Source organism: Gracilinanus agilis, chromosome 1 (genome assembly GCF_016433145.1).
Source record: "Gracilinanus agilis isolate LMUSP501 chromosome 1, AgileGrace, whole genome shotgun sequence".
Classification (NCBI taxonomy): Eukaryota; Metazoa; Chordata; class Mammalia; order Didelphimorphia; family Didelphidae; genus Gracilinanus; species Gracilinanus agilis.
Window position 1 is genome coordinate 643,896,299 of NC_058130.1, and position 25,687 is coordinate 643,921,985.

Genomic DNA, 25,687 nt, shown 5'->3' on the forward strand with positions numbered 1-25,687 from the left:
TTATATAGGGAGCTCTGACGACTGTTGGCTGGCAGTTCCTGCTGCCTGGAGGGAAAAGAAACAGCAAAGAGAGTCCCAGAATTCTTAGCATTAAGAGAATCAGAAGGCAAACTGACAGTCTTATAATTAAGCCCAACATCCTGGAAAGATGGTATAGTTTGAAATCCCCTTAGGAACTACAGAAGACATTGGGAAAGTACTGTTTGAGCAGCAGCAGCTTCCCAAGACTCCCCAGATCAACTGCCTCTCGTCATGGTCCTCTTTTATGTAAGCAGTTCCCATCTCCCAGGACACCTCAAAGAGAAAGCTCAGCAGAAGGAATTTTTCATGTTTGCACTTGCTTCCTTGGGTATTTTAGCAGTTTGTACTTAAAGGGAGGAAAAACACCTATCCAGAAATAAATCTCACACTAACTCTGGCTGCCTGCTGAGAGCTGTTGCACTATCTCCAGGGTTCCTCTCATTTTGGCAGGCCACCCTATTTACTAAATTGCCAAGTCTCAACAGATCCTAACAGTTAGAGTTGGGGAGAAGGGCAAGTTTTCCCAGGAATAGTAGCATCAATATTCCTGAGAACTAGCTGGGGGGAGGGAGGGGGAGAAATGTGTACAGTTTTGGATACTGTAATGTAAGCTGTCCAGCATGGAAAACTCATTTGGGCCACAGGTATCACTGCTAAAAGGCTGTCTTCAGTGAGGTGAGTCAGAGTTCTGAGTTCTCAGAAGGATGCTAATAATACCTTTTGTTGCTCTTGCCCTTCATGATAATAATAGCAATCAATTAATCAGAAAGTCTTTGGTAATCACCTAAATTGTGTGCTAAGCACCATGCTAACTAAGCAGAGGAGATAAAAAGACAAATGTGAAACAGTCTTCTCCCTCAAGGAGTTTCCATTCTAACATGGAATGAAGCTTGTGCAGCACATTCATAAGGAAATACAGAACAAATACACAATGAATTCAAGGTACTTTTAGGAGAGAGGGTACTTGTAAGAATGAAGAGAAAAAACGTATACAGTTATACACCTAATAAGTATTAGAGAGAGGATTTGAATCAAAGTCTTTCGGACTCCATGTTCAGTACTCAATCCATTACACAAGGAGAATATGAATATAGAGGAATACTTAAATTAGCCATCCTTACTCACTGATTATAACCTATTTTATAACAACTGTTTAGAACTCAAATTGACCCAAATAGCTGATGTTGTGGTGAGGGAGGGAGTGGAAATTATAGATGCTTTAGAAGAATTCTTAATCTGGAGTCCATAAACTTGGTGGTTTTAAAATAATTGATCACTGCATTTCAATACAATTAGCTTTCTTTTTCTTTAAAATAATTATGTTTAAATATAAGAATATTTTTCAAATATATAAGAATTTGAGCAATTCCCCAATTGATAAATGTTCAAAAGAGATGAAGAGTTCTTAGATAAAGAAATCAAAGCTATATATTACTATCTGAAAAAGTGCTCTAGGGGGCAGCTGGGTAGCTCAGTGGATTGAGAGCCAGGCCTAGAGACGAGAGGTCCTAGGGTAAAATCCGGCCTCAGACATTTCCCAGCTGTGTGACCCTGGGCAAGTCACTTGACCCCCATTGCCTACCCTTACCACTCTTCCACCTATAAGTCAATACACAGAAGTTAAGGGTTTAAAATAAAAAAAAAATTTTTAAAAAAGTGCTCTAAATCATTATTGATTGGAGAAATATAAATCAAAACAACTCTGAGATATCATCTTACACGTATATGGTTAGCTAAAATGATAAAAAGGCAAGATGACAAAAGGGGATGTGAAAACATAGGGACACTAATACACTGTTGGTGGAACTGTGAACTGATCCAACCATTTTGGAGAGCCACCTGGAATTATGCTCAAAAAGTTATGAAACTGTGTATACCTTCTGACCCAGAAATATCACTATTGGGTTTATTTCCTAAGGTGATCATAGAAAATAGAAAAGAAACTATATGTTCTAAAATATTTATAACAGTTCTTTTTGTGGTGGCTAAGAACTAGAAACTGAGATGTCCATCAATTGGGGAATGGCTAAACAAGTTGTGGCACATGATTGTGATGGAATACTGCTGTGCCATGAGAAATAATGAATAGGTTAATTTTGGAAAAACAAGGAAAAACCTACATGAAATTATGAACATTTTGAAAAGACAAGAACCAAGAGAACATTATATACATACAGCAACAGAAACATTGTTTTGTTTGACATGTATATATCCCCCTCCTGAGAAAGAACTGATAAATAAAAATAAATTATATATATATATATATATACATATATACATATATATATTGACTTTGAATGACTTGTATATATCCCCCTCCTGAGAAAGAACTGATAAAAACAAATTTTATATATATATATATATATATATATGTATGTATGTATATTTTTTTGTCAAATAATGCCTTCCTTAATAGGAGGAAGAGAGGGAGAGAGTTGAATGGGCGTCTGTGGATAACAAGTAAATTTAAAAAGAAAACAAAATAAAAATAATTATCTTTTTTTATTTAAAAATGATTTCCCAATTCCTTCCCATCAGTCTCTTCCCTATCTACTAAGAAGATAAGCAAAATAATATCAATTATACAACGTGAAGTCACACAAAACATTTTCATATTATCCATGTTACAAAAAATAAAAACAAAAATCAATAAGAATAAAGTAAGTGAAAAAAGCATACTTCAGTCTGTACTAAGAATTCACCAGTTCTATCTTTGTATGTGAATATTTTTTTCTCTGTGAGTCCTTTAGAATTGTCCTGGAACATTGTGTCTATTAGAGTAGTTATATCTTTCACACTTGATCATTGTAACAATATTGTTGTTACTGTGTATGATGTTTTCCTGTTCATTTTACATCAATTCATAAGTCTTCCCATGTTTTACCAAAACCATTTCCTTCATCATTTCTTATAGTATAATAGTATTCCATCACAATAAAATACCAGCTTGTTCAGCCATTCCCCAATTGATGAATGTTCCCTCAATTTCTAATTCTTTGCCTGCACAAAAATTACTGCTATAAATGTTTTTTGTACATATAGGACTTTTTTCTTTTTCTTTGATCACTTTTGGAATAAAGGCCAAGTAATGATATTGCTGGGTCAAAGAGTATACCCAGTTGTATAGCCCTTGGGTCCTAGTTCCCAATTGTTCTCCAAAATGTTTTTTCCTTTCCTTTTTAAGCTATGTACTGTACTTAACAAACTTTAAAAATTAATCTGAGAAGGAATCCATAGACTCCACTAGACTGCCAAAGGAGTACATGATGCAAAAGCATTTGTGGTACACTGTTTTAGAGCATTGTAGGAAAATGGGAATTTTATCCACCTGATTCATAGCTTATTGTGAATAAGGTTCTCTAGAAAATATTATATAAATATATGGATTCTTATGATAGTTATGGCCCAAACTAAACTGGAACAGCCTTACGGATAGAAATGCTGTAAGGAAACAAGAAGATGAAAGGTAACTACAGAAGTTGGTTGATTTATACACATAACTGTGCTTGAGTGTAGAGAGAAAGTAAGCCTAGCTAGGGAAAGGAGTTGATGATGAAGGAAGGAAGAAGGAAGAAAGAAAAGTAGAATGAGAAAAAGGAGGAGGAGGGGGAAGAGAAGGTCTACCAAAGTATTAGAACATGTGATCCTCATCATCATTATTTGCCCACAGAGTAAGCACAAGCAACACTAGAGCCTGTCTTCTGATGGCCAGCCCAATCCTCTTCCCATAAATGTGCTTAGACAGAGCTCCACTGATAAGTTATTATTTCTAATAATAATAATTCATAATAATAATTCATAATAATAAGTACAAATATAAGAGTGTTCTTGCCAAGAAAAACTGACTAGAGAGTCAAACAGGATCATTGGTGGAAGAGTTGAGGAAGTATGGTTTTTTTCATTTTTTTTTTTTTAATTAAACCCTTACCTTCGGTCTTGGAATCAATACTGTGTATTGGCTTCAAGGCAGAAGAGTGGTAAGGATAGGCAAGGGGGTCAAGTGACTTGCCCAGGGTCACACAGCTGGGAAGTGTCTGAGGCCAGATTTGAACCTACAACCTCCTGTCTCTAAGCCTGGTTCTCAATCCACTGAGCTACCCAGCTGCCCTAGGAAGTATGGTTTTTACAGACATAATCTGAAGTAAATAAGGAAAAGGGCTCAGTGAAGGCTAATCGGGGAACTATGTAAGTAGATGAAAAAGAAGTAGATCTTTTAATTATACCACCTAACACAGTTATTTGCATGACGTTGGCATTTAAATATTTGTTGAAAGAATGTGCTAAGTTTTCAGGAGTCATTCGGTTAATAAACATTTTAAAGCACTTACTTTGTGTCAGATATCACTGCTAAGGATATAAACAAATTATTCAATAATCAATCAATAAATATTTATTAAGTGCCTACTACGTGCCAGGTACTGTGCTAGGTGCTGGGGATATAGGAAGAGGCAAAAGACCGACCTTGCCCTCAAAGAATTTACAGTCTAATGGGGGGAGAAAATATGCAAACAAATATATAAAAAGTAAGTTATATATGTGGGTAAAGAGGTAATATAATGTAATCAAGAGGGATTTGGGAAGGATTCCATTAATGATGGGATTTTAGTTGGAACTTAAAAGAAGCCAGGAAGGCCAGGAAGATAGTGTGAAAAAGAGAGAATGTTCCCAACATGGGAGATAGCCAAAGAAAATACTCAGAGCTGAGAGATAGGGTGTCTTGTTCATGGAACAGCCAGGAGGCCAGTGTCACTGGATCCAAGAGCATGTGCTAGTGACTGAGGCCTAAGAAGACTGAAATGTAGGAAGGGGCTAGTATGAGGGACTTTGAATGCCAAATAGAGGAGTTTATGTTAGATCTAGGAGGTGAGAGAGAGCCACAAGAGTTTATTGAGTAGGAGAGCAACATTATTAGACTTGCATTTCTGGAAAAGCACTTTAGTGGCTAAATGAAGGATGGATTAGAGTGGGGAGGGGGGATACTTGAGGCTTGCTGATTCACCAGCAGGCTATTGCAATAGTCCAGCTGTGAAGTGCTGAGGGCCTACACTAGAATGGTGGCTTCTCTGAAAAAGGTTGCAAAGTTGAAATCAGCAGACCTTGTCAGCAAATTGGATATGGAGGATGAGAGATAGTGAGGAGTCCTAGACACAATTCCTAGGTTGTGAGCCTGAGAGATTGGAAAGATTTTTTTGCCCTCTTTAGTAATAAGGAAGGTAGAATGTGGGGAAAGGTTTAGGGGGAGAGATAATGACTTTTGTTTTGAACATATTGAGTTTAAGATGTCTTCTAGATATCTAGTTCAAGATGTCTGAAAGGCAGTGGAAGATGTGAGACTGGAGGTCAGTAGAGAGTTTGGGGCAGGTTAGATAGAATTACAATTCATTAGCATAGAGCAGATGGTAATTAAATCTATGATAGCTGATGCGGTTACCAAGTGAAGTAGTATAGAATGAGAGGAGAAAAGGTCCAGGCCTGAACTCCAAGGGACACCTGTGATTATGTGATCTGGAAGAAGAAGACTCAAAGGAGACAGAGAAGAAGAGTTCAGATAGGTAGGATGAGAATCAGGAGAAAATGTTGTCCTGAAAACCTAAAGAGAAGAGAGAATCGAGAAGGAGAGAATGACAGGGTCACAGGCAGCAAAGAAGATTAATCAAGATCGAAAAAAAGGTCATTGGATTCGGCAACTAAGAAATCATTAGCAACTTTAGAGATTTCAAGCAGTTTCAATGGAAAGATAAAGTCAGAATTGTAAGGACTTAAGCAAAGAATAAGGAGGAAATGGCCTTTTTGAAGGGTTTAGCTAAAAATAGCAGAAGAGATATAGGATGCTAGTGGGGATGGAAGGACCAGGTGAAATGTTTCTTCTGATAGAGAAGAAATGGGCATTTCTGTTCTCAGTAGGGAATGAGCCAGTAGATAGGGAGAAAATGAAAATAAGTGAAAAAAGTGAAGATGATAGAGGAAGCAATCTACGGGAGGAGATAGGATGGAATGGGATAGTTTGAACAGGTAACAGTTTTGGTAAATAGTAAAGTCACTTAGGTAAATAGTAAGGCCATTTCCAAAGAACTGGAAATTGAAGGAATGTATATCAGTTGGTGAATGGATGAACAATTTGTGGTATATTATTGTGATGGAATACTATTATGCTATAAGGAATGATGAAGGGAATGGTTTCAGAAAAACCTGGGAAAACCTATATGAACTGATGCAAAGAGAAGTGAGCAGAACCAGGAGAAATCACTGTATAACAGCAACTTTGTAAAGATGATCAACTCTGACAGACTTAGCCACTATAATAAATACCATGATTTAAGACTATTCTGAATGACTCATGATGAAAAAATGCTATCCACCTCCAGAGAGAAAGAACTTATAAACTGTGATTGAAAAACAAGCACAATTTTGTCTTTCTTTACTTTTCATGCTTTTTGTGACATGGCTAGTATGGAAATCTGTTTTACATGATTTTACATGTATGATTGATATCATTGCTTGTCTATTCAGTGAGTAGGGGAGAAATTGGAGAGATAGAATTTGGAACTTGAAATTTTTTAAAAGGAATTTAAAAATAAATAAGTAGCAAATTAAAAAATAAAGGCATTTCAATAGGGAAAAAAGAATAAGGCCACTTCATCATATGAGTGAGACAGGGGTGAAGAAGAGAAAGTGGCAGAAGGCATTAGCAATAGGAGATGAGAAAGAGAAGAGTGTAGGGATCTTGTAGCTCATGTCCTCAAAATTTTCTGTAAAATATGAGGCAAGGTTCTTAGCTGAAAGACTTGGGGAAGGGGGTGCCATGAGATGCTTGAGGAGGGATGAAAAGTTTTAGAAGAGCTGCGATGAGAAGAGATAGTGATTTGAAAGGGAGATCTAGTTGGATTTCCTAGCAGCAGCGAAAACTCAGTTCAGTTTGTATAACATAAATTTGTAGTGGACCCACTCAGAATTCTATGTGATTTTCTTCATTTTCATTCAGTAGCATATGTGTAGGAGTGAAGGCAGCGAATGGTGAGAGTGATTCACTAGATACAATTGGCAATATGATAAGGGAGTTAGGAATTCAAGTAAGGAGGTCAGCATAGAGCTGGATTTGTTCATCAATGGTTTAAGATAAAGAAAAGAAGACAGAATGGTTAGTGCAAGAGATAACTTGGGAGAGAACTGAAGGGTCAAGAGATTGAGACCATGGTGCAGATAAAAATAGGGTTTTGTAGGAGAAGGCAGAGGGAAAAGTGAAAAGTCCATAAGATTATGGTCTGATAAAGGGATTTTAGAACTCTTGAACAAAGAGACGATATATCTGTGAGTGATGGCAAGATTAAAGATATAACAATCTTTGTGTGTGTGTGAGGTGGGGTATAAGAATAGTTCATGGGAGGTGAGTAGGTTGAGGAACCAGATGGTTAGGGTGTTTAAGAGAGAGTCATTTTGTCTTTTGAAGTCCCCTATTATGAGGGCAGGACTTGAGTTGGAGGGAATAATTGTGAGCCAGGCACCAAGCCCATTAGAGGAAGTCAGGAGTGAAGCCTAGGGAGGAACCAAGAAATAGCTGATCCAGTCATCCCCCTTACATTGGAAGTTTTGAGAGGACCCAGCCAATCAAAAGAAGTCAAAAGGTTAACATACCCCTTGCTGATTTGGTCTGGGTAGATGCTTTCATCAGGTTGTTTTCACACACCCAGATTTCCTTTTTTCAAGTTGCGTGCCACATGGTGGGTGTTTTGTGGTAATTATTGTTGTTGTTTTTACCACTACTGCCCATGGTTCAAGAACAGGATGCTTTTCCTTAATTAAGTTTGTCTTTGGGAAATTTTATGCCATTTTTTCCAGATGCCCTCTGGGGCAAAGCACGTGGATCTCAGATGTTGTTTGACTGTAGCCAGAGTTGTCCTTAAAATCTTTGGAATCTGGTCAATTTTGTCTTTTTATTCCCTGCAGGCCCCCTCTGATTTTGTGTAATGGTTTCCTCTGTGGGGCTGCCACATTCTAATTTGACAGCTTGCCACAATTTTTTGTGAAGACAGTAAGACAGAAAAATGCCAGCAGCAAGGAGAGATTTTCCTGTCCTATGTAATTAATTTTGCAGAATGAAGAGTCAAGGTTTCAGTAGGTGGCAGTGTGATAGCAGAGCATCAGTACAGAACATTATTCCTATAACATTACCCTCAGCCATACATCCTAGTCCAGATCTGAACAGGCTAGAGGGCCAAATAGAGTTTGATGAGTACAGTTCTCTTTCTATATCATCCTAGAGAATTTCTCCCAAATAAATAGATAATATTTTATATTCTAGACTGTTCAATTTTCTATCTATCTAATAGAATCATAGCCATGTGATTTCTGATGACTTTGGACAGATGATCAACGATCCCTTTCACTTACTGAGACCAGGTGCTGGGATGAGGATGGCATCTGTCCACCAAATGCCTCCCAGCTGCTATATTTTCTGTGTTTCCTTTGGGGGGGGCGGCGGTGTAAAGGATGAAGTATAGAGATCAGACAACTTCTGCAACAGCTAGAAGTCTCTGCTCTTTGGAAAGAAGTCACTGGTGTAAATTCAATAGCAAATCAAGTAAACATCTGTTCCTTTTTTCTGGCTAACTCTGTGATTTGACTTGTCTACTCTATGGAATGAGAGTGCTATGAAGTGCATCCAGAAGATATGTCCCAGGGGCAAGCAAATGGCTTGTGATTTTTCATTATGATGTTTACCATGGGGAAAATAGAATGATATTTTTCTTCAGTTCTCAGAACTTAGCACTGGGCCATTGGCTCTTGCCATGCCTATAGCCCAACCCTCCGGAATTGCTCTGTACTCTCTTTCTCCAGGGGTTCTGACCCTCTTGTTGGAAGCCAAAAAGATCTACCAAGATTTTCCTAGAAGACTGGGACCAGAGTAAAAATTATTCTAACTATTCTTTGGGTTAAGGCCATTCATCTAGAGGTGAAATTGAAACCAGGAAAATCTTTGCTATTATGTCTTTCCCTCCCAGTAGCTCATTGCCCTTTTATAGCCTTTCCCAAACTGTGTCTGTGTTCCCTGTTAAACCAACTGATCAGAGACTTTAGGAACCTTGTCCTTTGCCACTATTCCTTTCCTCTTGTACATGCCCAGTTGCCTCCAGATTGCCCACAGTCCCTGTTTGTGGGGTCCTAAGTTCTCCTCCTGTTGCCTTGTGCTTTGGATCAATCTCCTTCTTCCTCCTATCAAACTTCATTTTATTTTTGCTAAAGAATGCTCTTTTCAACTATAATTAGAAAAAGGTCTGAGAAATTATTTTGCACCAAGGTGTTGATGACTGATAAAAGCTGATTTGGGGATTGCCAGATGTTTATAGCAGATAATAAAGGAATGGTAGAATATGAAATGGTGATGGTTGGGGATGGGAAGGACTTGGAGCACCTTTAGCTCACATAGGTAGATCTTTTCTGAACCTCAAGAGGATGTTATAAAGGATTTAGAACTCAGATATGGATTGAATGACCGAGGCCCCTTCCAACTCTGAGATTTTGATTATTTTATGATTAGTCTAGAACAGAAGTTCTTAACCTGGGGTCCTTTAATTTGTTTTTAAAAATTTATAACTATATTTCAATTTAATTGATTTCCTTTATAATCCAATGTGTTTTAATTTATTCATTTAAAAACTTTCTTCTGAGAAGGGGTCCATAGGTTTCAGCAGAATGTTAAAAGGATCTATGACACAGAAAAAGTTAAGAAACCTTGGTCTAAAGTCAACTACTGTTAGGTAGCAGGTCCCAAATAACAGAATAGGGATTACAGTGACTCCCTTGGGCCACTTCAGTTCAGAAAGCACCATCTTTTCTGATTGCTGCAAGCTCAGAATCAGTATAAATAGTATTTGAAAACAGAAAGGGATCTTCCCTCTAAGGCCATCTAGCTCAATCCTTACATGAAAGGAATCCCTACTGAACAATTCCAAGAAACGGTTATCCATATCCAAACTCTACTTGAAGACTTCTAAGGAGGGAGAGACCCATCCCTGCACCTCCCTCCCAAATTTCCCATCCCAAGGCAGTTCAGGATGCTGTTGAACAGCTCAAATTGTTACAAATTTTGCCCCAACATCTAACTTGACCTCTGTGTGATTTCTTCCCATTACTCCTGATTTTGACCTCAGGGCCAAACAAAACAAATCTGATTCTTTCTCCACAGGACTCTTCAAATACTTGAAGATCACTATCATGCCCCAATCTCCTTCCATCTCTTGCCTTCTTTTCCACAAGCTAAAAATCCCCAGTTCCTTAAACAGATCCTCATATCACATGAACTCAAGGCCCTGCACTGTCCTTAGGACACTCTCCAGATTATTAATGTTTTTAATGTAGTTAATGTTATCATCTAATTGCTAGCACACCATATATCCATAGCCTTCTCCCTGAAGAGCAAGCCAGGGTACTATGCAGTGTATGTGTGACCTCATTTTATGCTATAGTTGTATTTCTAAAAGTTGCATGTCATTAACATTTAACACAAATAATATTTTGAATGTTTTCATTAAAATCACACATCTGAACTAAAAATATACTGATTATGCATATGGACATACATACGCATGTGTATACACATATATGTACTAGAAGATCTCTTAGAGTTAGAAGCTTTTTTTCAACTCTAAAATCTCCAATTCTCTCTCTCTCTCTCTCTCTCTGTCTCTCTCTCCAGGAATTCTAAAAGTCTTAGTATAGTTTTAAACTTAAAACCAACAATTATGCTTAAATATTGAGGACACAAAAGAAAAACAAGACAGATCTTGTTCTCAGGGATCTTATTCAAATGAAGGAAATATTACATAAAGGGCAATTCAATAGTAATGAGCATTTATATAGTTTTAAGCTTAAAACTGCACTAGAGGGGCAGCTAGGTTGCTCAGTAGATAGAGAGCCAGGTCTGGAAATGGGAAGTCCTGGGTTCAAATGTGGCCTTAAACACTGCCTAGTTGTGTGACTCTAGGCGAGTAATGTTATCCCAATTGCCTAGCCTTTATAGTTCTTCTGCCTTGGAATTGATCCTTAGAATCTGTTCTAATATGGAAGCTAAGGATTTTTAAAAACCGCACTAGAACATTTGGAATACCTTGTGTATGATGACATACACACACATATACAGAATCACAGATTTTAGAATTAGGAAAAATCTTTGAGACCTACTAGTTTGTAAACATACATATTATATACACACATATGTGTGGATTTGATCCAGGGCTATGATTTCAACTAAAATATTATTCATGTTTGGAAAACTGATGATACGCTCTTTCAGAAACATAGATTTTTCCTAAAATGTGATTATATATTCAGAATCACAGAATTTTCATTTCAGAATTAACCTTAGGGGACCATGCTTTTTTACTCATTCTCTGCTTTCATTTATAGTTGAAGAACTGCAATTTCAAGGAGACTAAATAGATTACCAAGGCCACAGACCAAGATACCATACATAGTGGCTGATTTAGTATTGTAACTAAGTCTCATGATACCCAGTTTGCATATTTTCTACTTTGCCAAAGAGAACTGGCCATTAAAAAAACAACCTAATGAATAAATCCTTTTGCAAAGAAAATAATGTCACATGGATCAATGTAAAGAGTACTAGTTCTAGAGTCATAGGAATTACGTGCAAATAAATGTTAGCTATCTATTTTTGGGCAATCCCCTTAACCTACTTGGGCCTTTTCTTTGTTATCTGTAAAATGAACAGTTTGGATGAAATTCCCTCTAATATCCCTTTTAACTAAAAATCTATAATACTGTGGGTTGTGTGCGTGTAGAAAATACACACATATCTAAAGTTTGCTTAAAAGTAGCCTACTCTTATTAAAATGATACTTGGCAGCAACTTATCTAAGCTAGCTTCTCTTCCTTCCTTCCTTGATTGCTTGCTTGCTTCTAAATAATTAAATTCACAAAGACAAATTCTGATTTGATATAATGAAAACAATTAGAATCAGTTTAAAAAAAAAACAGTTTGCTGGCCAGAAACATGGCTGATTAACCTGCAAGGTTCATGTGATATAATTCCAGATGTTGTGGTTTTAATGTTACCGAGGCGTTAACAAATGATGGACTTAATGTCAGGAAGACCTGCCTTCAAATACTATTTCTGACGCTTAGCAGCTGGGTCATCTTGACCGAATGCCTCTTTATCTGTAAAATAAAGGAGTTGGCCTGGCTGGCCTATAAGGTTTGTTTCAGCTCTAAATCTATGATCCTCTGATTACATATTATCTGTTTATTAGTATAAGCACATCCCTGATTGAGTTTGAAGGGAGCAAAACCACTGGATGAGCAAAGAATTGGCCATATCCTGGAAGGGATTTATATAGCTGAGCTATATGTAACTGAGTCTATAGCTCAAGTGAATTGAAGAGAGCCAGCAGTCAGGAAAGAACCCAGATCTTCACCTCTTAGGGGAAATGAGATGGCATTTCTCCTCAGTACTGGGATTGGTCTTAATATTTAACAGCTGAGCTACTTACTTAAAAAGAGAGGATTTGTACAGCAGCTGGAGGGTCATTTTGAGATAATTCAAAGCATAGCTAAAGGAGCAGATATATTCTCTATATGTGTATAACTTTCTGTACTATATATATATATATATATATACATAAGTGCATGTGTGTATGGATTAAGAAATATAGATAGATAAATAGTTATCAAGATAGACAGACAGACAGATAGATAGACAGATAGACAGATAAAGTTAATCACTGGGATAATGTAGCTTAGGAGAATGGGATATTTGATGGTTAAAAAAAAGTGAGTCAACTTTGGACTCAAGGGAGTGGTAGTCTCTACAATGAAATGTCAAGGTATCGAGCAGGGTAGACCTCAAAATCTAGTTGAGCAACCCTTCCAGAAGAGACACCATACCCAATGGGTAACTTTGTGAAGAAGACTCCAAAAGAAAGTATTTGAAAATCTAATAGTAAAGGAGAAGTTAGTAGCCTTGGTCACATGTGTTCCCCACACATTCTCTTACTACCATTTTACTGTAAGTTTGTGTCTGCCTTACCTTTTCATGGTCACTGAGTATATTTGTGGGATACTGCACCCAAGGCTTATGGGAACAGTATTTTATAGCTACTTAAAAAAAACTATGCCATGTTAGAAATATTTTGCTAAGAACTAATTATGTCTAATGTCTGACTTTTAAGAAAAAGCATATTAGTGGCAGCTTGTGAACTATAATTTTAGGAATAGATACCCTGAAGGTATTTTTATAACTTCAGTTAGCAGAACTCTTTGGGAGGCAACATGGTATGAGATAAAGCACACTACTATAGGACGACTGAGGTCTTGTCTCAATTCTGACTGGCTTATTGTATAACCATTGGACAATTCATTTAGTGTCCTATATCTTAGTCTCCTTGACTGTAAAATGAAGTTATCAGACTTAATAATCTTTAAAGTAATTTCTAGTTTTTGCATTCTGTGAAACTATTTCTAACAAACAATCATTGTCGAGAGCTTATCAAATGTTTAGAAAAGGTGTGTTGCATCTTAAGTTGTGACATCTGGACCTTTGGTTACTTTTCCAGCCATGTTTCTTTATCCCAACAAGGAGCTTTGTAATTATTTGTTTAGTTAGGTTTGATTAATCAAAGAACCTGCTAAGGAATCTTATAGAGTTGCTGATACTTTGTGTTTCTGGGTTTTTACTTCACAGTAAAAAAAAAAGTCTTATACAATAATCATAACACTTTCTCCTTACATAGCATTTCTTATCTGATATCTCCATAACTTTTTACTAACCGCAAGGATTTCCCAACACCCTGGGAAAGGAGTCTGTTTGCTTTTCTTCAGTAATATTAAAAAGAACTCCAGGGAGAACAAGAGGCTTGAGACCCACTGTCAGTGAGAGGTGGTCATATTCAATCCTATGACTCCATGCTCTGCTCCCCTTCCCCAGGCATGTTGGAAGATGGACTATCAACTCAGACCTGTGTCCCACTGTCTTCATCAGCAAATGGAATCATGAACTCTGAGAAGACTACCACTTGTGGCATTCAGTGTACCACCACCACCACCACCCCCAGGCCATAGTACTGGTACTTTCAGCCAGAAATAGAATGGTTTTCAGACTGCAGAGGTAGGAATGTGACATGACTAAATTCAAGGCCAGGAAAATTACTGCTGGCTCTGCCCCAAATGGTTCAATGGATAGAGCACTGGACTTGGAGTCAGGTTGACCTTGGTTCAAATCCTTCCTCTGACACTTGCTAGCTATGCAACCAGGGACAAATCATCTAAACTCTCTGAGCCTCAATTTCCCTGTCTTTAAATAAGGATAATAATATCTATAGTATCTACCTCATAGAATTGTTGTACAGCCCAGATAACATTATACTCATATATATTTAATCACATATGTATATATCCGTTATTATTATTTTGTCACTGAAATTAAGCATTCCACCATTTAAAAATCTTACCAGAGAAAATTGTGTTTTATTTAATAGCCAAAAAAACGAAGTACTTCTTCTAAGGGTACCCATTTGTACCAAATCATTGAAGTTGGGTCTTTAAAGTATAATAGAGCAAATTGTCATTTCATTCAAGAGGTACAATTTTTGCCTTCAGCTTTTAATCTCAGGAATTCTATATCTTACCAAGAATTACAATCAGATTCAATCTGTAGCTTGGTTCTGGTGTTAGTGGGTCAGGGTGATCAAGTGACCAAGGCAGAATTGATATGGGGAGGACAGAGAAAGAAGAGATGTTTTTGAGGAGCAGGAAGGAGGTGCAGTGGAAAAAAACTTTAGTTTGAGCTATAGGTCCTAGGTTAAAATCCATTTACTACCTGTGTTATTTTGAATGTCACTTACTTTCTCTGTGCCTTAGTGAAGGGTTTGGAGTAGAATGACCTCAGAGATCCCTTGTATTTCTAAATCTATGATCCTACAGAGGTGGCCCTGTTACTTCAATATTACATTCCTTGAACCTTGAGGGAGCAGAGTTTTACATGAATGCTTAGTCTGGTCTTTGTGATTCTAGGATAGGTAAGGTGCTGTTATGTGCCTTTTCAGACGAAGACAACTAAAACTGTGAACAATACTGCCTCCTTTCTATTTCATCCAGAATATGATATATTATGCCTAGGCCATTCTCCTAAATCTTGTCTCCATTTTTATTTTTTATTCCAACTTACTTTGCGACATATAGGTCCTCTGCCAAAAGTTCAAGAATTCAACAAAGTTGGCCTTCAGGGCCATCTTCTTTCCTATTCAGAATCTTTTTTCTCCTAGGAGTCATAGATCATTAATGCTAGAAGGAAACTCACTTTACAGATAAGGAATTAAGACCTGGAAAAGTCAAGTTATTTGTCCAAGGTCACTCAGTTGGTAGCACAGTTATCACTGGTACCTAAATCTCTGGACTCCCAATAGGATGAAAGGGACAGGGAAGGGAATAAATTTTATTAATATCCCTCAAATGAGATACTACAAAATAGGAGTTCTTAACCTTTTTATGTGTCATAGACCGTTTTGGCAGTCTGGTGAAACCTATGGACCCTTTCTCCAAATAATACTTTTGAATGCATAAAAAGGTTTAAAAGGTATTCTATTGAAAACTCTACTATATTATATAAGGAAACTATGAAAGGAAGACATCATTTTTCTCATTTATGTTTATCTTCTGAAATCTATCCACAAAGCTCTTATGTGGACCCCATATTGAGAAATCTTGTCAGTCAATAAACATGTATTAAGCCCTGACTATGAGTTATTTGAGCTAAGTGCTGGTGACACAAAGTTAAAAGTTCCTATTTTTGAGAAGCTCACCCTCTAAGGAGAAGACAACACAACACAGGATAGATAGGAAATAATCAGGCAAGGGAAGATTTAAGAATTAAGAGGGATTCGGAAAGACTTCCTGGAGAAGGTGAGATTTTAGCTAGAACTTGAAGGAAACTAAAGATGCCAAGAGATTGAGAAGAGAATTCCAAACACAGGGGACAAGAGAAAACAGCAGAAGTCAGGAGATGAAGTGTTTAGCTTAAGGAATAGCAAAAGGCAAATGTCATTGGATCAATATATGGGCATAAGGTATATGGGAAAAGGTAGTGATGGGGAAACTTATGAGTGGCTTTTAATATTAATCAGAATATTTTACATTTGATTCTGGAAGTGATAGGAAGTCATTGAAATTTATTAAGTCAGGGGTGGGTTGGGGTAGGAGAGTTATGTGGCCATATCTGCCTTTTAGGAAGATCACTGACAACTGAATGGAGGATGGACTTGAATGGAGAGAGGCATGAGGTGATAAAGGTCTTCAGCAGGGTATCAAAAGCAAGAAGGAGGCATATTCAAGAGCTGTTATGAAGGTAAAATCAATAGGTCTTAGAACTAGTTTGGATTTGGAGGCTAAGAGGTTAGCCAAGGATGACATTTAGGTTGTGAGCCTGGGTGACTGAGAGAATGGTGGGGCAATAGGGAAGTTTTGAAGGAAGAGGGTTTGGGTAGAAAGATGATAAATTCAATTTTGGACATTTTGAGTTAACAGGACATCCAGTCTGAGATGTCTGATAAGCAGTTGGAGATATGCGACTAGAGATCATCAGAGAGGCAAAACTTTAAAAATCATCAGTATAAGGATAATAATTGAATCCATAGAACTTTCTGAAATCTCCAAGTACAATAGTCTAGAGCCATATTGGTGAACCTATAGCACACATGCTGGAGGGAACTGCTCCCATTCCCTCTACCCAGCAGCACAAAGTGTGTGCTTTATCCCTCCCCTGTCTGGGGTCAGGGGGTGGCTCACATGCAGCATGAGGGTGCAGTTTGGGCACTTAGTCTCTAAAAGATTTGCCATCGCTAGTCTAGAGGGAGAAGACAAGAGGGCTCAACACAGAGCCCTGCGAGTCTCCAAAGTTAGCAGGCATGACCTGGATGAAGATTCTGCAAAAGAGACTGAGCCACAGTCAGAAGAGAACCAAGAAAGAACATTGTCATGAAAACCTAAAGAAAAGGGAGCATTAAGAAGAGAGAGGATAGACAACACTGTCAAAAGCTTCTGAGAGGTCAAGAAGGATGAGGACTAAGAAAAAAATCTTTGGATTTGGCAACTAAGAGATCATGGGCAACTGTGAAACACTTTGTTATTCTCAGCAGTACAATGATCCAGGACAACTCCAAAGGACTTATATCTTATGCTCTTCACCTTCCAGAAAAAGAAATGTTAGACTTGGAATACAGATCAAAACATACTATTTTCTACATTAGTCTATTTATGGTTTTATTTTGGGATTTTGGAAGGAGCATTCTCCTACAACAATGACCAATATGGAAGTATGTTTTGATTGTTAATATATGTATAACCCAGATGAAATAGCTTGCCATTTTTGAGAGGAAGAGGGAAAAGAAGGAGGGTGGTAATTTGGATCTTACAATTTTAGAAAAATGTATGTTGAAAATTATTACCTGTAATTGGGAAAATAAAATATCTTTGAATTAAAAAAAAAATTAAAAGGAAAAATAAGCCATTAAAAAAAAAGAAAGATCATTGGTAACTTTGGGGAGATCCTACACCCTCAAAAAACTCTCATCAACCCATATCTCTTGTTCATTTTGTGATTAAACTCCTTGAGAAGGCCATCTATATTGGGTGCTTCTCTGTATTTCTTCTCTCACTCTCATTTTCTATAGTGTAGCTTCCAACTTCTCTTATCATTCAACCAAAGTTACCAATGATCTTTCTTTTTTAAATTTATGGCTTATTTTTCCATTTAAGTTTTTTAAATTCAAAGATATTTTATTTTCCCTATTACAGGTAATAACAGTTTTCAATATACACCTTGATTTGGAGAAAGAAGATTTCAAACAGTTCAGAGGAATGATAGATAGAACCTCATGGACTAAAATTTTCAGAAAAAGTCAATGAAATCATGAGTTCATTTGAAGATCAGTATAGGAAGCTCTCCATTGAAGAAACTCTTAAGAAAGCAAATTAGCAACTGAATTAGAATTAATTATAGCATTAGAATATAAATATATTTATATACCATTGTATTAGTATATAGTATTAGAATAATGCCAAATATAGTACTAGAATAGACATATATTTATATAGTATAGCATTAGTATATAAATGTAGTATTAAATATAATTATATTTATATGATATAGCGTTATTATATAGTATATAAATATAGTATTAGAATAATACTAAATAGAGTATTAGAACATTATCTGAGGCACAAAGAAGTTAGAGGCTTTTCCAGCATTATATAGCAAGTGAGAATCAAATGTAGAATTGGAACCCCAGTCTTTCTGATTCTGAGGCCAACTCTATTCCCTGCATACCACACTGCTTGTCTTCTTAAACAGTGCATATAGCTATTTAAGCCGTAGTCCATATATAAACTTTATAAAGCAGTTCTAAACTGTCCCACCATTTGATAAAAGGAGAAACTTAACTTTATCCCACCAGTTGATTGCTTGCTCTGGCTATACATAAAGTCAGTCACACAGTTGACTACATTCACAATATTGCCACTCACCCATTGGGCTTCCCTCCCTAAATGGCAGTTGGCAGTCATACATACCAAGGAAGATGGGTAGGGAGAGTCTTATTTATTAGTAGTGCCTTAGCTATGCATTAACCAAATTCCAGTTAGCAACAGCTCTCTCTAGCCTCTCTTCACATCTTAGTTAAGAAAAAAATGTTTACCCTCTTTACTATTCCCCACAAGTATGCTTATGGATAATGTGACTGTCCCCTGCCCTTGGAATGCCACAGCTGCTCCTGCCATACTCTATTCCCAGACTCCACTTCACATACTCAGCAACAACTACTTCCAGATATCCCTAATGTAGCAGGAGAAGGTGGAGCATGAGGAATAGTAAGCATACCTGTCTAGGGAGTGGTTTCTGGGCATGTCTCCTCCATCATTGTCAGGGTTCCCAGGAACTAGAAATTGAGTTTACAAACAAAACAAACACAGTCCATAAATATAAGACACACACACACACACACACACACACACACACACTCTTACTTTACATAAAGAGGTTAACAAAAAATTACTCTTTCAATCAATAGTCAATGAACATTTATTAAATGACTACTGTATGCAAGCAATGTGTTATGTGCTGGGGCCACAAACACAAAGAAAGATGGCTCTTGCCCTTAAGAAGCTTGCAATCTAAAGGGAAAAGACAATACACAAAAGGAAGCAATAAAGCAGAGTGGGTATTAAAACCATTCCCTATTCCTGATAATTTAAGTTAAATACACCCAAATAGCAAAAGGTATTAGCTCTCTTCCATCTTGCTTTCGTTTATTTTTTAAAATTTTGAGTTCCAAATTTTCCTCTTCCATCCCCTCTCCAACCCTCTGAAAAGGAAAGCAATAGAACATCCATTATACATGTGAAGTCATGTAAAACAATTTCCATATTACCATGTTGCAAAAAAAGGCAAGAATAATAAAGTGAAATATGATATGCTTCAATCTTAACTCTGTTTCATCAGTTTTCTCTTTGTATGTGGATAGCTTTTTTTTTGTCATGAGTCCTTTATTATTTTCTTGGATCAATGTATTGATTAAAATAGCTAAATCTTCCACTGGTGGTCATCATGACAAAGAGTTGATCCAACTAAAAAATGACTCAACAAAAATAAACACATTGAATTGGGGGAGGGTGGGTGTCATGATGATTTATCTGAGAAGGAGAATTGTAGGTGACAGTGATGGGGTGCTTGGTAGATTTCATAAATTGAAAGAGTTTGAGAACTTTAGAAAGTATTTCATTTACCACAAGCTAGTCATTTTTAACCGTATAAATCTATAGACATAGAGGACTCTCAAAGTGGAAACTCTTTCCCTTGATATAGGTTGACAACTCATTTATAAATTAAGATCATAGATTTAGAGCTGAAAAAGATTTTGGAATTCATGTAGTCCAATTTTCTCACTTTAAAGTTGAGAAATGGAGGCCCACAGGATTTAAATGACTTGCCCAATATTAAATGGGCAATAAATGGTGGAATCTAGAAAGTTATCCAGGTCCTCTGAATCCAAATTTAGGGCTCTTTCCTTTATGCCACATTCCCTCCTTATGATTTTAAAGAGTTACCAGGGACAGCTGGTGGCTTAGCGAATAGAGCCAGGTCTACAGATGAGAAGTCTTAGGTTCCAATCTAGCCTCAGATACTACCTAGCTGTGTAATCCTGGGCAAGTCACTAACCCCAATTGCCTAGCCCTTACTGCTCTTCTGCCTTGGAACCAATACTCAATATTTGGTTTTTAAAAAGGTAATGGTTTAAAAAAAAGAGAGAGAGAGAGTTTTCAGGAACATGGAGGCCCGTAGTCACATAGTTAGTATAACATCTTAAAATATTGCTTATGTCCAGAGAAAACAGTTGGAGTTATATTTCCCATCAGTGTATTTATGATTTTATTTTGGGGGTTTGATTATATATGAGTGTGCTCTTACAACAATGACCAATATGGAAGTATGTTTTGCATGACAATAAAATAACCTATATAGCCCATGGCACACGAGGTCAAGTGATTTGAACCTAGTCTCTTAGTTGATAGTTGTAAAAGGCAGAACTTGAACCCAGGTCTTCCCAACTCCAAGTCCCATTTCTTATTCATTTTTTTTTACCATTTCCTGGCATGCCCATGACTTAAGAGTTTGAGTTCCTAGTGAAACCTTCTGTATGTCTTATCTCCCAATTAGCATGTAAAGTATAGTAACTGAAAATAATAGTACTTTTGGGGGAATGGGGAAATAGGTAGGGAATGAGAGGGAAAACACCAACACAGCTAGGTAAAAGTAGCCCACAGCTGATTAGGGAGAGGTAACATGATAACACACTTAGCTGGGGAAACAAACAGAAACAGAAATCAATACAGCCAGGGAAATAGTTTAAATTAAGTGGATTCTTGAAGACTGGGAAGGAGACTACCAGGAAGTTTTATAAAAGGGTTGTTTAATGTTTAACAAGGACAGGTAAGAAGGTGAAAGGGATAACTAATACCTTAAGTCTATGGCCAACTATCAAGGAATGTTGACTAGGGAAAATGGCTCCACTACTCTATTTATAAACAGCCAGCTCTGGCCAGGCTGACAAGGCAAAGGGATTCGGGAAATCTCATGAAGCACATCCCAGGATGTTATCTATATGAAATCAGGTCACAGGAACACTTGGGAAACAGCAAGTTAAATCCAATAAGCTAGGGAGTACAAGGCTTTCTGTAGTTGTCCACCAACAACAGGAAAAGCACCCAACTCAACCTAAATCTTGATTGAAGATCCCTCAGTGATTCAAGCTTAGCTCCTCTTTTGAGATCCCAAATAAGTCCACAGGCTAGTTAGTTCATCAGTAGCCACAGCCTCCAGCTTCTCCAAGGCAAAACTGTTAACTTTCTCCTAGTCTCTGAGGACAAGCCTCTCTCAACATTCTGGTTTTGGAATGTTCACAGCCTCAGCCAGGTTTTTGCTTTGGACTGCTTCTTTACTCACTATAATAAGTCCTATCTATAAATTTCCTATAACACATTTAAGTACCCTGAGAACAAGGATTATCTTACTTTTCTTCTTATAATCCCAGTGTTTTGTAAAGCACTTGGTACATACTAAACACTTAAAAGAGCCTTTTTTCCCCCAAAAAAGGCACAAAAAAAGACCAAAAAGCTAAGCCCATTTTTGAGGTCACAGAGCCTAAATAGGGAGGTGGGAGGTTGCCTTTCCCTCAGTTCATGTGCCCTGTTATAGGTAAACAAAATTTCTATCCCTACATGCTGCTGGAAAGTGAGAATAAACCTATTATTTTTAGAGACATAGCTCATTCTGGCTACACAGCCAATAGAAAGGGACTGATCTCCCAGGTGGTAGGGGAACAAGGATGTCTTCTCCCAGAAGCAGATCCCTACTGTCCCTCAGATGGCTACCTCCATCTTGTGCATACCTCATTATAGGATACTAAAGGGAGTCATTTCCCCCCAAATATCTTTAATCTATATGCCTACAACTACATTCCTCAACATTGGAGTTATTCCTTTGGACTGTGCAGTGGATAGAGTGCCAGACCTAGAGTAAGGAAGACTCATCTTGAGTTAAAATCTGGCCTCAGACACTTACAACTGTGTGATCCTGGGAAAATGACTGAACTCTGCCTCAGTTTCCTCTTCTATACGATGACCCGGAGAAAGAAATGACAAGCCACTCCCAGTATCTTTGCCGAGGAAACCACATATGGGGTCACAGAGTTGTGTATGTCTGAAAAATGACTGAACAACTGGATTCAGATGGTAACTCAACAGAGGTTACAAATGCTTTTTGAAATACAGTGATACTCCATAGTACGAGTGGCTGAGCTTGGTATTAGGAGACCTAGTTTAACTGAAAACTCTGGTAACCTTGAGTCAACCATTTAATCTTTTTGAGCCCCAGAATCTTCATCTATAAAATGGGGAGATACCACTTGTGCTCCTTAAATTGCAGTTGTTCAACTCTCCATAGGAAATATTAACTAGTTGTTATTTTATTTAAACACACATTTTAAATAACATTAATGATTTAAATATAATAATAGCACTAGGAGGTGTAAATTATAACAGAATCTTCATAAAGAGATTAGCAAAAATAATCCTATTATCTAGCTACCACCTCAGAGATCAGGATCTGTGAGGGAATTATACATGGAATCAAGGAAACACTGTAGAGTTCAGGGTCTTTTAGAAACTTCAGAGTTCATCTTCTCCAGTCTCTAAATGAGCAGGAATCCCTTTTGTAACAGCTTTGACAAATGGTCATCTAGCTTCCACTTGAGAATCTCTAGTGATTGGAAAATTCTGCATCTTATGGTGGCATCCAGTTCTACTTTTGGATAGCTCTAAGTGGTAGGCTTTTTTCTTTTCTTTCCTTACATTTTGTTTAAGTCTGCTTTTGTCTAACTTATTACCCTATTAGCACTAGCTCTATTCTCTGGGTACTGCTCAGAACAAGTAAATGGGGAAAATTTGAGTTCAAGCCCTACTCCAGACATTTATTAACTGTGTGATCCTGGGAAAATCACTTATCTTCTCTGTGCCTCAGTTTCTTCTGTAAAATTATAGAGTCGGACTAGAATTCCTGACAAGTCTCAATCTATGGCCATGCAGTAAGTGTAATAGCTCTTCAAGTACTTATTAACTTTAGGCCTTTCTTCTCCCAGGGAAATATTCCTAGTTCTTTCAATGGATTTTCTTGTGGCATAGTCTCTAGTCTTCTCACCATCCTGGTTGCCCTTCCTTGGATCTGCTCCAATTTTCTAATGTTCTTCCCAAAATATGGTAACCAAGAAGATAATACAATACTCCAGATATGATCTGGCCAGGGCTGAGTATGGTAGAACTCTCTCCCAGGACACAATGATTTTAGAGGCAGCTAGGTAGCACAATGGATAAAGACTTGGAAGTCAGGATGATCTGAGTTCAAATCTTGTCTCAGATACTAGCTGTGTGATCCTGGGCAAGTTACTTATTCTGTCTGCCTCAGTTTCTTCATCTGTAAAAGGAGGATAATGATAGCATTTACCTGTCAGGCTTATTATAGGATAAAATGAGACAATATTTTGCAAATCTTCAAGCACTATACAGATGCTAGCTTTTTCATGATTATGACTATTGTGGTTTTATTAGCAGCCCAAATTGCTTTAGTTTTTAGTGGCTACTATATTACACAACTGGTTTATTTTGAGTTTGCAAAGCCCTAAAGCCTTCAGATATTTCTTAGACAAATTGTTGTCTTGCCATATGACCTATCCTTTATTTTTACAATCCCCATTATTCTAGCCTGTCAAGGTTTTTCTTGGATCCTGATGAAATATTAACTATCCCTTCCAACTTCCTATCATTTGCAAATTTTACAAGCATGCTGTCTATATTGAATACCATCTATCTATCTATCTATCTATCTATCTATCTATCTATCTATCTATCTGTCTGTCTGTCTATCTACTTCACAGAATTTGAGTGTTTTATGAACCTCAGTGACCATTTAATCCAGTTCCTAGTGGGAAAAGAATCTTCACTACAACATATAGTCATCCTGCATTTTCTTGAAGACTTCCAATGAAGGGGAATCCACAACTCCCTAGAGGTAGCCTAATTCACTTTGGATAGCTCTAACTGTTAAAGGTTTTCCCAGAACTCTAAATCTGCCTCCCTGTAACTTTCACCGACTGGTTCTAGTTTTGCCCTTCAGGGCTAAAAAAGAATAAGATGAATCTCTCTTTCAGAAGATAACACTGTTTAAATACTTGAAGACAGCTCTCTTGTACTACCTCCACCTTCCAACCTTCAGGTTAAACATCTCTTGTTCCAAACTGACTGTCATATGGCATGGACTTGAAACCCTTCCCTAACCTATTTGTTGTCCTTTAGATATTCTCCAGTTTAGCAATGATCTTCCTAAACTAGTGATGGGCAAACTATTCCCTGAGGGCCAGATCCAGGCCCTAGTTTACCTATCACTGCCTTAAGCAATTCCCTAATCACTACGCCCCCACATCCAGATGTCTTGATTAGGGAATTGCTTAAGGGAGTGATAGGTAAACTAGGGCCTGGATCTGGCTCTCAGGGAATAGTTTGCCCATCACTGTCCTAAACTATTGTGTCCAGCTGTGACCTAATCAGAACAGAATATAGTGGAATTTTACTTCCTTAATTCTGGAACCTGTGTCTCTTAATGTGGCCCAAGTTCACATTAGCTATTTTGACTGCCATTTCACAATGTTTTTTGTATTGAGCTTGCCATCTTCTAAAGCCTCCCAAATTTTTTTCTCATAAACTTCTCTCTAATCACATTGCCCTCCTCCCTACTTGTGTATTCAATTTTTCAAACCAAAGTACAAGACTTTATCTCCAATAAAGTCTATCCAGTTCAGTGTTCTTAGACCAAGGAAAACTCCCTGGGTCATTCTACTGCCCCCGATGTCCCCCCAGGTTGATATTGACTCGTCAATCACTCTACTTTGGGTGTAGTTATTCTATCAGTCCTACATCTGTCTTACTGTGCTGTTACTTATCCCATATCTCTTCATCTGCCCACAAGGCTAACAGGAGGATCTTTGTCAGGTATACTCTGCCTGTTTCCCAGAGAATGCTAGAGTCATTTCAAACTGATTAACAAGAGCCAATTGCTACATTTTCAGTGTGAGCATTTGCACCTTGAAAATTAGCTAACTACATATTCTGGCTTGATTTATTGTTTTGTTGATTGTCTAGACTTAAGATAGTGAAGGATAAAAAGTCAATAAATCAGATTAAACTTAAAAGCGCATCTCTCATACATTTCACCCCCACCCAGACAGTTATTAAACATTTTACCAGAACAGCCCTCCCTTTAGCATTTCATTAATTCACCAGTTTAGTATTCTATAAAAAAGAAATAACATTTGTCTTTTTCTTGAAGAATGCATCCTGACTCAGTGATCACTTCTTCCTTTCTAACTCCTCATAAACTATTCTTTTAAGAATTGATTCTAGAATTTTAACCTCAATTATAGACAGGCTTACTAGCTCTATAGTTTGAAGAATATACTCTCTTCTCTTTAAGAAAAAATAATTGAAACACTGTTCCCTTCTCTTTGGTCCTATGGTACTTCCTGTTATCCACGATTTTTCAAAGATCACTGAAAAT

At 37.4% G+C, this 25,687-nt stretch overlaps 1 protein-coding gene across 3 annotated transcripts in view; it reads left to right on the top strand.

Annotated features, from left to right (window-relative positions):
* The window catches only part of BAALC (BAALC binder of MAP3K1 and KLF4), a 101,720-nt gene that overhangs the window by 53,983 nt on the left and 22,050 nt on the right, over positions 1-25,687 (top strand). Inside the window, exon 2 of one of the 3 annotated variants that reach the window (XM_044668725.1) lies at positions 13,961-14,140. The exons of 1 other annotated variant lie outside the window; for it this stretch is intronic. In XM_044668725.1, the coding sequence (XP_044524660.1) occupies positions 13,961-14,094 (134 nt within the window). In that variant the 3' untranslated portion in view covers positions 14,095-14,140. Of the gene's footprint in view, positions 1-13,960; positions 14,143-25,687 lie in introns of those variants that run through there. One more of the 3 variants, XM_044668732.1, reaches the window with a different exon arrangement.